Source organism: Equus caballus, chromosome 25 (assembly GCF_041296265.1).
Source record: "Equus caballus isolate H_3958 breed thoroughbred chromosome 25, TB-T2T, whole genome shotgun sequence".
In the NCBI taxonomy this organism is placed as follows: domain Eukaryota; kingdom Metazoa; phylum Chordata; class Mammalia; order Perissodactyla; family Equidae; genus Equus; species Equus caballus.
This window is the reverse complement of record NC_091708.1, coordinates 45024697-45038586: the sequence shown is the minus strand read 5'-3', so window position 1 is coordinate 45038586 and position 13890 is coordinate 45024697. Positions and strand designations below refer to the sequence as shown.

General features: G+C 56.2%; 1 protein-coding gene across 5 annotated transcripts in view; it reads right to left on the bottom strand.

Annotated features, from left to right (window-relative positions):
* Positions 1-13890, bottom strand: part of COL5A1 (collagen type V alpha 1 chain) — a 171987-nt gene that overhangs the window by 64927 nt on the left and 93170 nt on the right. For all 5 annotated transcript variants that reach the window (XR_011432493.1, XM_070251090.1, XM_070251089.1 and 2 more), the window contains exons 17-25: positions 13448-13501; positions 11722-11775; positions 10376-10429; positions 8621-8665; positions 4248-4301; positions 3536-3580; positions 2999-3052; positions 2695-2739; positions 1768-1821 (exon numbers count right to left, since the gene is read on the bottom strand). Coding sequence is in view for 4 of the 5 variants with exons in the window: in XM_070251090.1 (XP_070107191.1) it covers positions 1768-1821; positions 2695-2739; positions 2999-3052; positions 3536-3580; positions 4248-4301; positions 8621-8665; positions 10376-10429; positions 11722-11775; positions 13448-13501 (459 nt within the window). In the remaining variant the exon portion in view is untranslated. The remainder of the gene's footprint in view (positions 1-1767; positions 1822-2694; positions 2740-2998; positions 3053-3535; positions 3581-4247; positions 4302-8620; positions 8666-10375; positions 10430-11721; positions 11776-13447; positions 13502-13890) is intronic.

Here is a 13890-nt window from a genome sequence, read left to right as displayed (position 1 = left end):
CATGGCTTGATGAGCAGTGCATAGTTCTGTGCCCGGGATCCAAACCTGCAAACCCCAGGCCACCAAAGCAGAGTGTGTGACCTTAACCACTACGCCACTGGGCTGACCCCCAGGAGAATACTTTTAAACCTTTCTTTTCCTCCAGATTCACATAAGACACCTGGCTCTGCTTCTTTAGGCCCGTGGTGTGCATGCTCTCCCTTTTTATCTTTTGCATGAAGTGTCTTTAGTGTCGACCCAGCACAGCCACACTGAGACAAGTGCACGGTACATTCATATTTAAGGTTTAAATGGTGAGGGAAGAGAAATGGAAGGGCTGCGAGGGGCAGCCTGCCGGCTCCAGGGCCAAGGGGTATCGCAAAGCCCCTCTTTCCCTAAGGAATCTGAACAGAAACTGGTGACCCTTCAGGGACCCTGGTGCCCCGGAGTTTCAATGTGAGGCCAGGCATTCCAGGGCGGAACGGGTAAGGTCGTGGAGGCGAGGGCCGTGTGCCCACCCCTCTCCCGGACACTGGCTCCCTCCTGCAGGGCCCGGGCCTGGCCATTGACATGACATATTGTGGGAAACATTCCACTCGCACTCAACGTTGTAGAAAAGGAAAGAAAAAATGACCAACCACCTGCCATCAGTGGTTTAACCCACAGTAATGGATTCGGGACGGATTTCATTTTGTTGTCACTTCAATTATTTTCCTAATTTTCCATAACAAGATGTGTTATTTTATAATTAGAAAATGCAATTAAGTGTAAATGGGAACTAAAACACGTAAATGACATTTGCACAATCTCCATCCCCTCGTCTCCAAACTCCCAGAAGTCGAGGGGACTGAAGGCCCCAGAGCGGCTCGCGTGGGAACGGACGCGACGGTAGCGTGCCGGCTCAGACAAACACAGAAGCCCTGGGATCTGGGCTCGCGGGACACAACGGTTCTCAGCCGTGAAAATGGAAATAGATAGTTGCATGTTAAACACTCACCAATTAATGGTCCACATAGTTAACTTCTTGCTTAGTTTTTAACGGTGTTATTAAAACAATGAAATACACTGTGTCTGAAATAATTAATCTGGCTGATCTTGCTTTCCGAAATAGGCTCTCTATTCAGCATCAACTGAATACTCTAAAAAAAACCTCAATAGCAGCTTACAAAGAGGAGGGTGGTGTGTGCAGATAAATTGGCACACACACGCACGCACTGAGCGTTCGTCACTTCCCCATCCTCCCCCTGCACACGGCTCAGCCACAGATTGCATCTGTCACAAACCCGCTATTTCGAGGCGGTACCTAATTTGGCTCCACAGCTGTGCGCTCACTCACTGCAAACGTACTTGTTAGTCACCCTCCCTGCTCGGTGTGCGAGCTCTAAAAATACACTCGGCGCACGCGGCCCTGCCCTTCAGACACCGGTGACACGTGCGCTGGCTTGGAGCCCGGCCCGGCCCTCCTTACAGTTAGAACGCCAGGCTGAGTTCTGATCGTTAAACAGCGCACCCTAAGAAACAGCAAATGCTCCCATTCACGCAATCACCGCCCTTTGATTGAAACTTGTTTTGAAAGAGCAAGCCCAAAACCCGATAATTACTGAGCAATCAAGCTCACGAGCAAATGGGTCTCCATCAACGGGGCTGCAGGGGAGGAAATGAGGGCCACACGCTCATCGCCGTCCTGAGAGCGAGGGAGGTGGTGGTTTGCCTGGGTTCCCAGCCCCAACTCCTGGGGCCGGCACGGGGGCGGCTGTGTGAAGGGGAGAGGGGGTCAGGGGTACTCACCGGGGGCCCGTCAGCGCCGGGCATTCCTGGGAGGCCTGGTTTACCCAGCGGACCCTAGAAGAAACCAGAGGCTCTGTGAGCAGACGCCCGGGGTCTCCCTGGGCTGCCCGCGCTCCCCCATATGCCCCCAAGGTTACTTTCCAACATTTCTGCTCAAAGAACATTTGTTGAAAAGGATGCTGAGAGGGGCTCTGCTCCCCTGGCTTGGAAGCCTCCAGCCACCTGTAGCACCCAAAGAGGCGGGCCCTCTCCCTTGGCTGTTTCCAGCGCCTTCAGGTTTTGCTATTGGAACAAAACTGCCCACCAAGTTAAGACGGGAGCGGTTCTCAATGGAGGCGCGGGCCCCGCGGCGCCCGGCACCCTGTGCTTCAGCAAAGCCCTGCGGGATGACAACGCGCTGAGAACCGCCCTTAGTGGTAATTCTGCTGATCCCCACGAGGCGCATTGAGGAGGGTTAAGCCACAGCCCCGGAAGGCTGCAGTGTTCCAGGTCTCTCCCCAGTATCTAGGACTCAGTGGGTGCCAAGGATAGGGTTAGGGTTGCCCAATTTGGTGAAAACAAAAATAAACACCAGCAAAACAAGATGCCCCATTAAATTTAGATTTCAGACAAATAGTTCAAATTTAACAGGGCATCCCATATTTATTTTTCTTCCTAAACATGATAACCCAATACACAGCTAGAGAACAAAGAAAAGAATGAAGGAAGGAAGGAAGGAAGGAAGAAATCAATCAATGAGCAACAAAGACCCCTGGTCTTCCTCTCAGCTTCTTTGCTCAGTGCGCAGTGACCTGAGCTCCCTGTCTTGAGGGAGGACTAAGGCACGCATCACGGCTGGCAATGGCCAGCGCTCATCCCCAGCCTGACGCCAGCAGGAGCGCGCTCCCCAGGGCCGGTGGCCCCCTACGCCCAGCTCAGCCCACGTACCTTTTCTCCAGGAGGACCGATCGCACCCTGGGGGCCTGGAAGACCCTAAGAGAGGGAAGAGCCGGGCATGAAGCATCAGAGAACTGGCTGGCTCAGAACCCCTCCCTGCCCTCCGTCCATCCTCCCTGGACTCTCTCCCTCATCCGGGCACCCACCCAGGTTCTAGGTCACCTCCAGGCTGCAGGACCTGTGGGCCAGACGCACAGCACAGGGCAGCCCTCGGTGGCTGCTCACACCCAGGGCACCACACTGACCACCTGCGCCCCCCACTGCCCGCGGCCCAGGAGCCCGCTGGCTCACTTACCTGGGCACCGGGATTACCCTGCTGTCCCGGGGGGCCGGGCTCTCCCTGAGGACCCTACAGGGAACAAGAAGAAGGCACTGAAGGAGGCTCCAGGGGGGCGGGCAGGGGTGCCACTCTGCTCTCGTGCCTGACACAAGTGCCAGAGGACACCCAGATGGGAGAAGGCAGGCGGCCCCTCTGTCTCTGTTTCTTTCTCTCCTTCTCTCTCTCTCTCTCTCTGTCCCTGTCTCTCTCTCTCCGTGGGCACTGCTCACAGTACGTGCTCATCACCAGCCGGTCTGCACAGCAGGAAGGTGACCTCCCTCCGTGCCCGCACTGATGGGGCCCAGCTCCCAGTGGAACATGTGCCGGCTATGGGATTCTGCAGGAGCCAGAGGGCTCCACAGGAGGGCTCCCCACACGGGGGCCAGGCTCGAGGCCTGTGGCCGCTGCCTTACACCGCCATCTGGGTTTGAGGGTACCAGAGACCTCGTCTGGCTAGGAGCTTGCCCGGGGTAATTGCTGCCAGGCCAGGGCACGGGGACCCCCGAGACTTACCACGTTTCCTTTCAGACCTGGTTGGCCATCCATACCCGTCACACCCTAGATGAGATTGGGGAAAAAAAGACTGAATGTTGAAGAATTAATGATGCTCAAAAGGACAGTCCCACTCCACACGGCTTGGCCTCTGCCCGCAGTGTGTCAGGGGATGGCACATCCTTTAGGGGAGGGGAGAGGCTGGATCCCAAATAAATCCTAAAGGCTCGATCGGCTTGGGGTTAATGGAGCTGCCAGGCCTCAGCACCGTGCGGGGCAGGCTCTCATGTCTTTGAGAGCAAGGCAGAGAGGCCGAGAAGGGTGGAGGGGCCAGAGGTGCCCTGGACTCAGCTTGGCAGAACCACAGGCCTCTGCCTCCTTCCAGAACTTTCACAGAAGCTGCTGGAAGTCCTGTCAAGGGAGGAACTCTGGCATCCCAGTTACTGTTTACAACAGCACACGCTGTGTGCAGGAAAGGGACGCAGCCAACCGAAAGAGGAGAGTTATAAAGCCAGCTGGCTTCTGTGCCCCCATCTGCAAACACACAGCTGCTGGACAGTTACGTGTGTGTGTGAGCATCAGAGCCGGGATGACGTCTCACACCAGCGCCAGGCAAGTGAGCACAGCAGTCAGCGCGGCGAGCTGCCTGAAGGCCCAAGTGGGCCACAAGCTGGGCGGTGGGATCTCATGGGCAGAGATGGGGACAGACACGCAAAGACGTGACAGGACTTACGGGAGGTCCAGGAGGGCCCGGGGGCCCTTTCGGCCCCAGCAGACCACGCGGCCCCTGCAAGAGGAAAGAGCCGGGATGGTTCAAACTCAGCCAGGAAGCCCGGCCCCCCTTGCCCTGTGCCCAGGCAAATGCTGCGACCCCCTGGGCCCCACTCTGCCCAGAGCCTTTGTTGCGACACAGGTCTCCGTGTCTCCCAGGGACGTGGCCAACACCTCCTCACCTGCTTCCTCTCCTCGCCCCACCCCACCTCTCCACCTCGGCTCTGGGAGGCAGAGGTGGAGGTGCCTGGAATCAACGGGGGGCTCAGACAGGGGAGCAAGGGGCGCCCTCGGGGAAAGGGAGCCTTGAGCCTTCCTCACACGCTCGCTCAGGGTAGGTTCACACAAAAGCTACTCTAGAGAAGGCCACCATCGTACTCTGCTGCATGAGCACTTCTGTCTCTCTCCAGCCCCTTGGCACGTGACCTGCGACTGTATTTCTGACATCCATCTGCAGGTGCAGGGATGACGGAGGTAGCAGAAACTAAGTCTCTGATGGGAACATCGTGACTAAATGCACGGAGAGGAAGCCTGGAGCTCGGCTCTTTCCTGGGATGGCCACCACGGCCCAGAGCTCAGTCCCTCCCCTGGCAGGGAGGGGCATGTGTGTGGGAACAGCCCCACGCGCACGCAGAGGGGCACAGCCCCAAGGCAGAACCATCCCCAGGATGGTTCACAGGATTCAAGAGGCACAGGACAGAGTCACCGCCTGCCCGGGAAGCAGCCCACATCTGAACCGCTGGCCCCCACCCTCCTCCCGGGGGGGATCCAGCCTGCGACCGGGGCACAGTGATTTCAAGGGTCCTGAATTTTGATACAGGCTTTTCAGAGGCAGTGGAAGAGGAATCCTTCCCACACTCATTGCCACTTAAATGCTCCCTTCGTTATTTTAATACCTAGTCATAGAAATGTTTTTTGGAAGTTAATAACCCGGAAGGTATCGCTTAGACGTGTTAAGGAGAGAGCTGTGTTGATGAGCTCTCCTTAGTGGCTCATCAGACGACTAGGGTATAATTCAGTGCCAAATGAAAGTGCAAATGCCCACCCCGGGCTCTCCCGCATGCAGCAGCGTTTGCAGTATTTCTCCTCAATTAACATCGCCAGACGCGTACGGCCGCACCGACGTGGGTAACAAAATGAGACATTTGAAAAGTAGCAGTAAGTGAAAAGTAATTAATGTCCTTTTGTCGCTGAGGAAATTTGCTTTGGCCCAAATTAGAAGTCAGCTTAGGGAAAAGAGCTTCTTGACCCCTGGGCAGGGGCGCGCTGCTGGAAGGCTCCATTTTGAGGAAGTGCAGCCATCAGAAAGGGTGGCAAACTGTGGCTGATTCAGGCCCTACAACTGCCCCTGGATGCCACCATGAGGGACCCTGGAGATTCAGCATGATGGACACTGGGCACCTACCATGATGCACTCTGGACACCCACCATAATGACCCTGGACAGCTACCATCATGGACCCTGGAGAATCACCATGATGGATCCTGGACACCCACCATGATGACCCTGGACACCCACCATGATGGACCTGGACACCCACCATCATGGACCCTGGACACCCACCATGATGACCCTGGACACCCACCATGATGGACCCTGGACACCCACCATGATGGATCCTGGACACCTACCATGACTGTAGCCTGGACACCCACCATGATGGACCCTGGACACCCACCATGATGGATCCTGGACACCTACCATCATGGACCCTGGAGAATCACCATGATGGACCCTGGACACCCACTATGATGGACCCTGGACACCCACCATGATGACCCTGGACACCCACCATGATGGATCCTAGACACCCACCATCATGGACCCTGGAGAATCATCATCATGGACCCTGGACACCCACCATCATGGACCCCGGACACACACCATGATGGACCCTGGACAACCACCATGATGGACCCTGGACACCCACCATGATGGATCCTGGACACCTACCATCATGGACCCTGGAGAATCACCATGATGGACCCTGGACACCCACTATGATGGACCCTGGACACCCACCATGATGACCCTGGACACCCACCATGATGGATCCTAGACACCCACCATCATGGACCCTGGAGAATCATCATCATGGACCCTGGACACCCACCATCATGGACCCTGGACACCCACCATCATGGACCCTGGACACCCACCATCATGGATCCTGGACACCCACCATGACTGTAGCCTGGACACCCACCATGATGGACCTGGACACCCACCATAATGACCCTGGACATCTACCATCATGGACCCTGGAGAATCACCATGATGGATCCTGGACACCTACCATCATGGACCCTGGACACCCACCATGATGGATCCTGGACACCTACCATCATGGACCCTGGAGAATCACCATGATGGATCCTGGACACCCACCATGATGACCCTGGACACCCACCATGATGGATCCTGGACACGCACCATGATGGACCCTGGACACCCACCATGATGACCCTGGACACCCACCATGATGGATCCTAGACACCCACCATCATGGACCCTGGAGAATCATCATCATGGACCCTGGACACCCACCATCATGGACCCTGGACACCCACCATCATGGACCCTGGACACCCATCATCATGGATCCTGGACACCCACCATGACTGTAGCCTGGACACCCACCATGATGGACCTGGACACCCACCATAATGACCCTGGACATCTACCATCATGGACCCTGGAGAATCACCATGATGGATCCTGGACACCTACCATCATGGACCCTGGACACCCACCATGATGGATCCTGGACACCTACCATCATGGACCCTGGAGAATCACCATGATGGATCCTGGACACCCACCATGATGACCCTGGACACCCACCATGATGGATCCTGGACACCCACCATCATGGACCCTGGAGAATCATCATCATGGACCCTGGACACCCACCATCATGGACCCCGGACACACACCATGATGGACCCTGGACAACCACCATGATGGACCCTGGACACCCACCATGATGGATCCTGGACACCTACCATCATGGACCCTGGAGAATCACCATGATGGACCCTGGACACCCACTATGATGGACCCTGGACACCCACCATGATGACCCTGGACACCCACCATGATGGATCCTAGACACCCACCATCATGGACCCTGGAGAATCATCATCATGGACCCTGGACACCCACCATCATGGACCCTGGACACCCACCATCATGGACCCTGGACACCCATCATCATGGATCCTGGACACCCACCATGACTGTAGCCTGGACACCCACCATGATGGACCTGGACACCCACCATAATGACCCTGGACATCTACCATCATGGACCCTGGAGAATCACCATGATGGATCCTGGACACCTACCATCATGGACCCTGGACACCCACCATGATGGATCCTGGACACCTACCATCATGGACCCTGGAGAATCACCATGATGGATCCTGGACACCCACCATGATGACCCTGGACACCCACCATGATGGATCCTGGACACGCACCATGATGGACCCTGGACACCCACCATGATGACCCTGGACACCCACCATGATGGATCCTAGACACCCACCATCATGGACCCTGGAGAATCATCATCATGGACCCTGGACACCCACCATCATGGACCCTGGACACCCACCATCATGGACCCTGGACACCCACCATCATGGATCCTGGACACCCACCATGACTGTAGCCTGGACACCCACCATGATGGACCTGGACACCCACCATAATGACCCTGGACATCTACCATCATGGACCCTGGAGAATCACCATGATGGATCCTGGACACCTACCATCATGGACCCTGGACACCCACCATGATGGATCCTGGACACCTACCATCATGGACCCTGGAGAATCACCATGATGGATCCTGGACACCCACCATGATGACCCTGGACACCCACCATGATGGATCCTGGACACCCACCATCATGGACCCTGGAGAATCATCATCATGGACCCTGGACACCCACCATGATGGACCCTGGACACGCACCATGATGGACCCTGGACACCCACCATTATGGACCCTGGACACCCACCATGATGGATCCTGGACACCTACCATGACCGTAGCCTAGAGTCCCAACCACAACTCTCAGGAGGTCTGAGCTTCCTCCCCTGGAGAAGGCTCGGACTGACTCCTTAGAGACGTCCTGCCAGCCTCCCCATGTGCTCTTCCTTTTCTTTCCAGGGAAATCCCCAGACTTGTCTCTGTTTCAAGGCTGAGCCCCTCTCTCATCTATGCTCCAAGTCAACCCCCAATTCTGCCGGGAGGCAGCCTCCTCCTGCAGCCCGTCATCGTGCTGAGGAGACAGCATCCCACCCGGTGAGCGGACTCACAGGTTCCCCGGGCAGCCCTCTGGGCCCGACTTCTCCATCGTCACCCTGTGAGGGAGAAAAGAGGCAGGAGTTTAGGGACAAGCTCTAAAGCCTGGACAGCAGAGAGACGATTTTCCCTTCAGCGGTGCAGAAGGATCCTTTGGCCTGGGGCTGCCTCAGGGTATTGCCAGATCTACTAGTCACTGTACCAGCAGGAAAAGCCCAGAACATTCTCACTCCCAGAGAGCTGCTAGGTGTGCAGCTGCTGCAGGGAAAAGGTGAGGTCTGGGGCCCTGGGACACTCTGCTCAGGAGCTCACAGACCACAGATCCAATGAGGGGAAAGCTGGGCAGAAAAATCATGCGATCAAAAGATCTGGCTACTTGGGTGGGTAAGGACAGAGAGGAATGAGAGAAAGATGGACAGAAACTAAACAAAGATAGATAGATAGATGATGGATGACAGATAGGCAGATAGATGATAGATAGGTAGATAGATGATAAATGATAGACAGACAGGAATGTGAATGTTAGACGGGGGCTGGGGCGGAATCTGAGAGAATCACCAGGTCCCCTGAGCCAGCCCCGAGGGAGCCCAATATCTGCCAGGGTCCTAAACACAGCCGGGAGAGCAAACCAAGATGAGTCTTTCCTTCTGGCTCTAGAAGGAACTGCTGCCCTGGCTTGGCTGGTTCATGGTCAGGAGCTGCTTGTCAACACTCTGCTTCTCTCCATCAGTGCACTGCTCCCTCCTCCTCCCTTCACTGCACATGCGCACACAAACACATACAACACACCCTGTGCATGCACATGAACACACACTCATACACACAGCCATAACTGCACACAAATGCATGCATGCACATTGTGCATGCACACGAACACACACAGACATGCACACAGTCATGCCCACACACATAGCATGCACACACCTTATGCATGCACATACAAATGTATATAATGCATATAAGCATGCAGGCACGCACGTGTGTGCGCACATACACACAGCAAATGCACACACCCATGCACATATGCATGCACACAGCCCTGCACATGCACACATGCACATACATGTACACACACACACAGGAGCACACACCTCCTCGGATTCTAGAAGCACACACACCTAGAGGGCCCCTCACTTTTTCCTCATCTTACACTGGACTGTGCTAAGGCCCAGAGAGGAGAAGCTGCCCTGACAATGCCACCTGAGGACAGACACGCTGCCGCAGCCTGCTTCCAATGCCCTGCCTGCTCTTCTTTCTCATTTCCCAGGGCTCCTCAACCTTCTCCCTAACCCCAGGGCAAAGATAGTCATTTTCTAGACCCTCCACCCTACTCCCCCCAGGTCCCCGAGCTGCGCCACCCCGCCACCTCCGTCTGCGCCTCATGTGGACGAGATCGGCAGAGACACTGAGCTCAGGAGCTCTCCCGACATAGGCTCCTCCCAGGGTGACGGGGCACCTGTCTCCCTGTCTCCTGCAGTTAGAGGCGCTCTTTCTGAGACCTGTGACAGGTGAAAGCCACTCCCGGATGCCGTCCATCAGCAGGGCCCATAGAGTCAACATAAATGTTTCGATGTGCTTTTCTCAGGGGTTCTGTGCGGCCTGTGTCCCTACATCCCATCTCTCTGCCCTCAGGACCCTCTGCCCTGCCCCCCCTCCACACACAGGCAGCCAGGCTCACTGCCACTGGTGTTTCAGGAACTGTTTTCCTGCCCAAACTCCCTGAGGAGATGGGCAGGCAGGTGTAGCTGGAGACCCGGTGGGATACGTACCCTTTCTCCGTCGTCTCCTGGAGGTCCTGGCGGGCCAGAGGGGCCAGGGTCACCCTAGGAAGCAACCAGGGTCAGTGTTAGCCACTCAGAGCAGGTCATGCACGGCTGTCTTGAGTCCCCCATTTTGTCCAGCTTGGAGACTGAAAATCCCAACCCTTCTGCAGACTTTCCTGGAGTCAGAGAAGACCCTTTGGGAGATGGCGCATGCTGACAGGACTGGGCTCGTGGCTGGGTGTAGGGACTCTCACCCAAGGAACTCGGTCACCTGGAGGCAGGTTGCCCAGACTGGGCACCCAGCAGGGCTGGGCGGAAGCCTCAGACGTGGGGCGCCCCAGGACCCTGGGATGGGGTCTGAGCTACACCCTGCTGACTTCTCTGCATGAAGTTGGGGCATAACCCCAGCCCAGCACTGCCCCCAAGAAAGGGCCCCCGCCCCAGACTGTGAGCGCCGTGAGGGATGGCACCGGTCTACCTCACACCCCTGCGTCTTCAGGCACGCACACAGTCGGTGCTCAATACTTGCTCGTCAGTCAATCAAAGGGACTGGCCCTGACCTGGAGACTGCCTTTGCTCCAGCTCTCACATGATTGCCCTAGAATATGTGGGAAGCTGCTGCAGCTAAATTGCAAAAACCATTTCTCGAAGCTTCACGGAACATGATAGACAGACCTCACTGACCAAATCAACAAATGTGTGCATGTGAGTATACACGTGTGTACGCACGTGTGCATGCACATGTGTGTGTGAATGTGCATGTACACACATGCACAGGTGCCTGCACATCCAGAAGGTGCCAAAACATAAAAGCAGCATCATCTACTTCAAAGACAACAGGGAGAGAACATCCAATGAGCTGCAAAGAGCCATCACATGGAGATCACCTCGAACACCATGAGAAAACCAGGGCAGGCGGCCGACTGCGCCACCACACACCCTCCTCAACAGGAGCAGCCACTCAGGACCATCCCAGCCTCCCAGAATCACCACTCAAGCGGTGCGAAGCATGCTCAGCAGCTCCTGAAACGGTAGCCATTTGGATTTCCGAAGGTGTGGGAGGCCCCATGAAACAGACAGAGGATTTCCCAAAGGAGCGGCTCACTCCTCACCCTTCATGCCCCTCGAGAGAGTGCACCCGCTGGCCCCTCCATCATGAGCTGCAGGGAAGAAACCTGCTTCCTTTGGCCTGATCTTCCACCAACAGAGACATCAGGCTGGCGTTCGTTCCCACTCCCCGACAGCTTTGGAACGGAGGGGACCTGACCCCACACAGGAAACCTAAGGCTGTCTGGAAGGGCCTCCCGAGAAACCCCTGTGGTGCCCGAATCCCTCAGAGAGGGGACACTTACCCTGTGGCCCTTCTCTCCCGGCAACCCAGCCAGGCCGTCGAAGCCGCGGTCACCCTGTGAGGACAGAGAGCTGCTCAGAGACCAGCCTGCACACAGCAGGGCTGCCCTTCTCTGAGCCATGGTTCCTGCAGCGTCCATGTCTCCGGGGCCCCTGAACCCCCACATGGTGATCACCGGCCCACCCCTCACCGCACATCAGGTCCACCATGCTGGGTCCATACTCTCGGCCTCTTTTCCCCCAAACACCAATACAAGCTATATACAGAGAGGTGACCTTTGACGCAGAGCCTCGGTGGGACTGAGACCCGTGGTATTTCGGTGCCCACTGCATTGTTGGCATGTGCGTGTTTGCTGTCTGCCTGTCTTGCTCATCACTACGCTCTAAGGGCCAAGTGCAGCCCGGCACACGGTACATATTCAACCTCATCTGGCGGAGGGACGAGCGCTGGCTGTCTCTCAGGCATCCTGCTCCCGGGCCAGCCCTCCTTCTGCCACCCCAGCCTCTGCCTCCTGGGGCCCAGGACAGAGCCCTGACTCGGGGATGTAGCAGACCATGTGGGGTGAAGTTGAGGGTAGGCTAGTTCCGCTTTCAATCCTTCTGTTGTTGGAAGGAGCCCACAGTCTACTGAGAGGACTCATGAAGACTCCCTTCTCCTTCGGGCCCCAGGCCACTGAGGAGCAGGGCCTCTCACCAGCTCAGGACTCACGGGGAGCACCCGAAAGTTCACCCATGCCGGTTATTCAGTGAACAGCTGTAGAGGACACCTGGCCCACTTTTGGGGGGGCCCACTCTCCAGTCCCCCTTCCAGATAACAGCTGCTGTCCCCATCATGGTCTCCTCGTTAGAGAAGGTCAACGTTTGCTCTGGCGACTTGTATGGCCTTGGACAAACTCCCCCAGAGCTGAGAAGGAAAGGTGGACCAAGAACGGGGAGCCGAGGGGAGGCCACAGTGAACCTCGGCGGCCGGGAGGCAAGAGGGCTCTGCCGATTTTGTTCCTGCACACACCTGAGCTCCCGCACGCACCCAACTGCAACATCTATCCCACAATGCCGAGGAGCCCCGACACCCCAAATCTGGACAAGACTTCCTGCCCCATGGACTTACGACAACTTCACGGCCACACATTCTCCAGGTTGGCCCCGGTGTGTGTGATCTTGACGTCCGCACATGGATGAGCAATCTTCATAGCTGGGGTTCCAACCCCCCACTCACCACTCACTTGAAAGGAGCAAGTTTGCCCCCTATGCAAATTAGCTGCAATTGTCGTGCTTGCTCATGAAACTCACCCCACCAACCCATCTTCATGTCAACACGCCAGAGAGACCGATACAAACAGAACCTTCCTCACCCCCAAGGTCCCACTCCCACATGGGTGTAAATGTCACAAGTCATTACTGTCATGCGCCACATAATGATGTTTCAGTCAGTGACGGACCACACACACGACAGCGGTCCCGTAAGATTAGTACCACAAGCCCAGGTGTGTAAGAGGCTGTACCATCCAGGCTTATGTAAAAACACTCTGTGATGTTTGCACAATGACGAAATCGCCTAATGACCCATTTCTCAGAATGTACCCCCATCGTTAAGTGACACATGACTGTCCTTGTCATCATGACCATAGTCATCATATAACCAGAATGTTGGCGGCATCATCAACATGACAACAGCAATAATGGTGATCACGGCACCAGGACACCGGGAGGCGGTGAATAGCAGCCTACCTTGGGGCCAGTTTGTCCAGGCATCCCTCTTGCTCCGTCACTCCCAGCCCGCCCCTGAAACAGAGGAAGGCACATTGTCAGGACAAAGGAGTGGCCAGTTTACCAAGAACTCTGAGCAGTGGCTTCTTGTGAAACCACGTGGAGAGTCCACAGTCCTGTGCGGTCAGGCTGGTCCAGGGGACCCAGACCCTGTGTGCTGGGGCTGCTGTCCACCTCATACATGCTTCTAGTCTTTCCAAGCCTCGCCATCTGCTAATGAACTGCTAATAAGGATTATGCCACCTGCCCCTCAGTGTTTGGAGATGGTAGCCTCGTGTGGCGGATGTGACTGCCTTGGAGGAGAGAAATTAAGGAGCTGTGCCAGCTTGTGGGACTGTTAGCTTCGGACTCAGGAGAGAGCACGCCCCTGAAACCACACACAGCACGTTCCCTGTCCACCATCT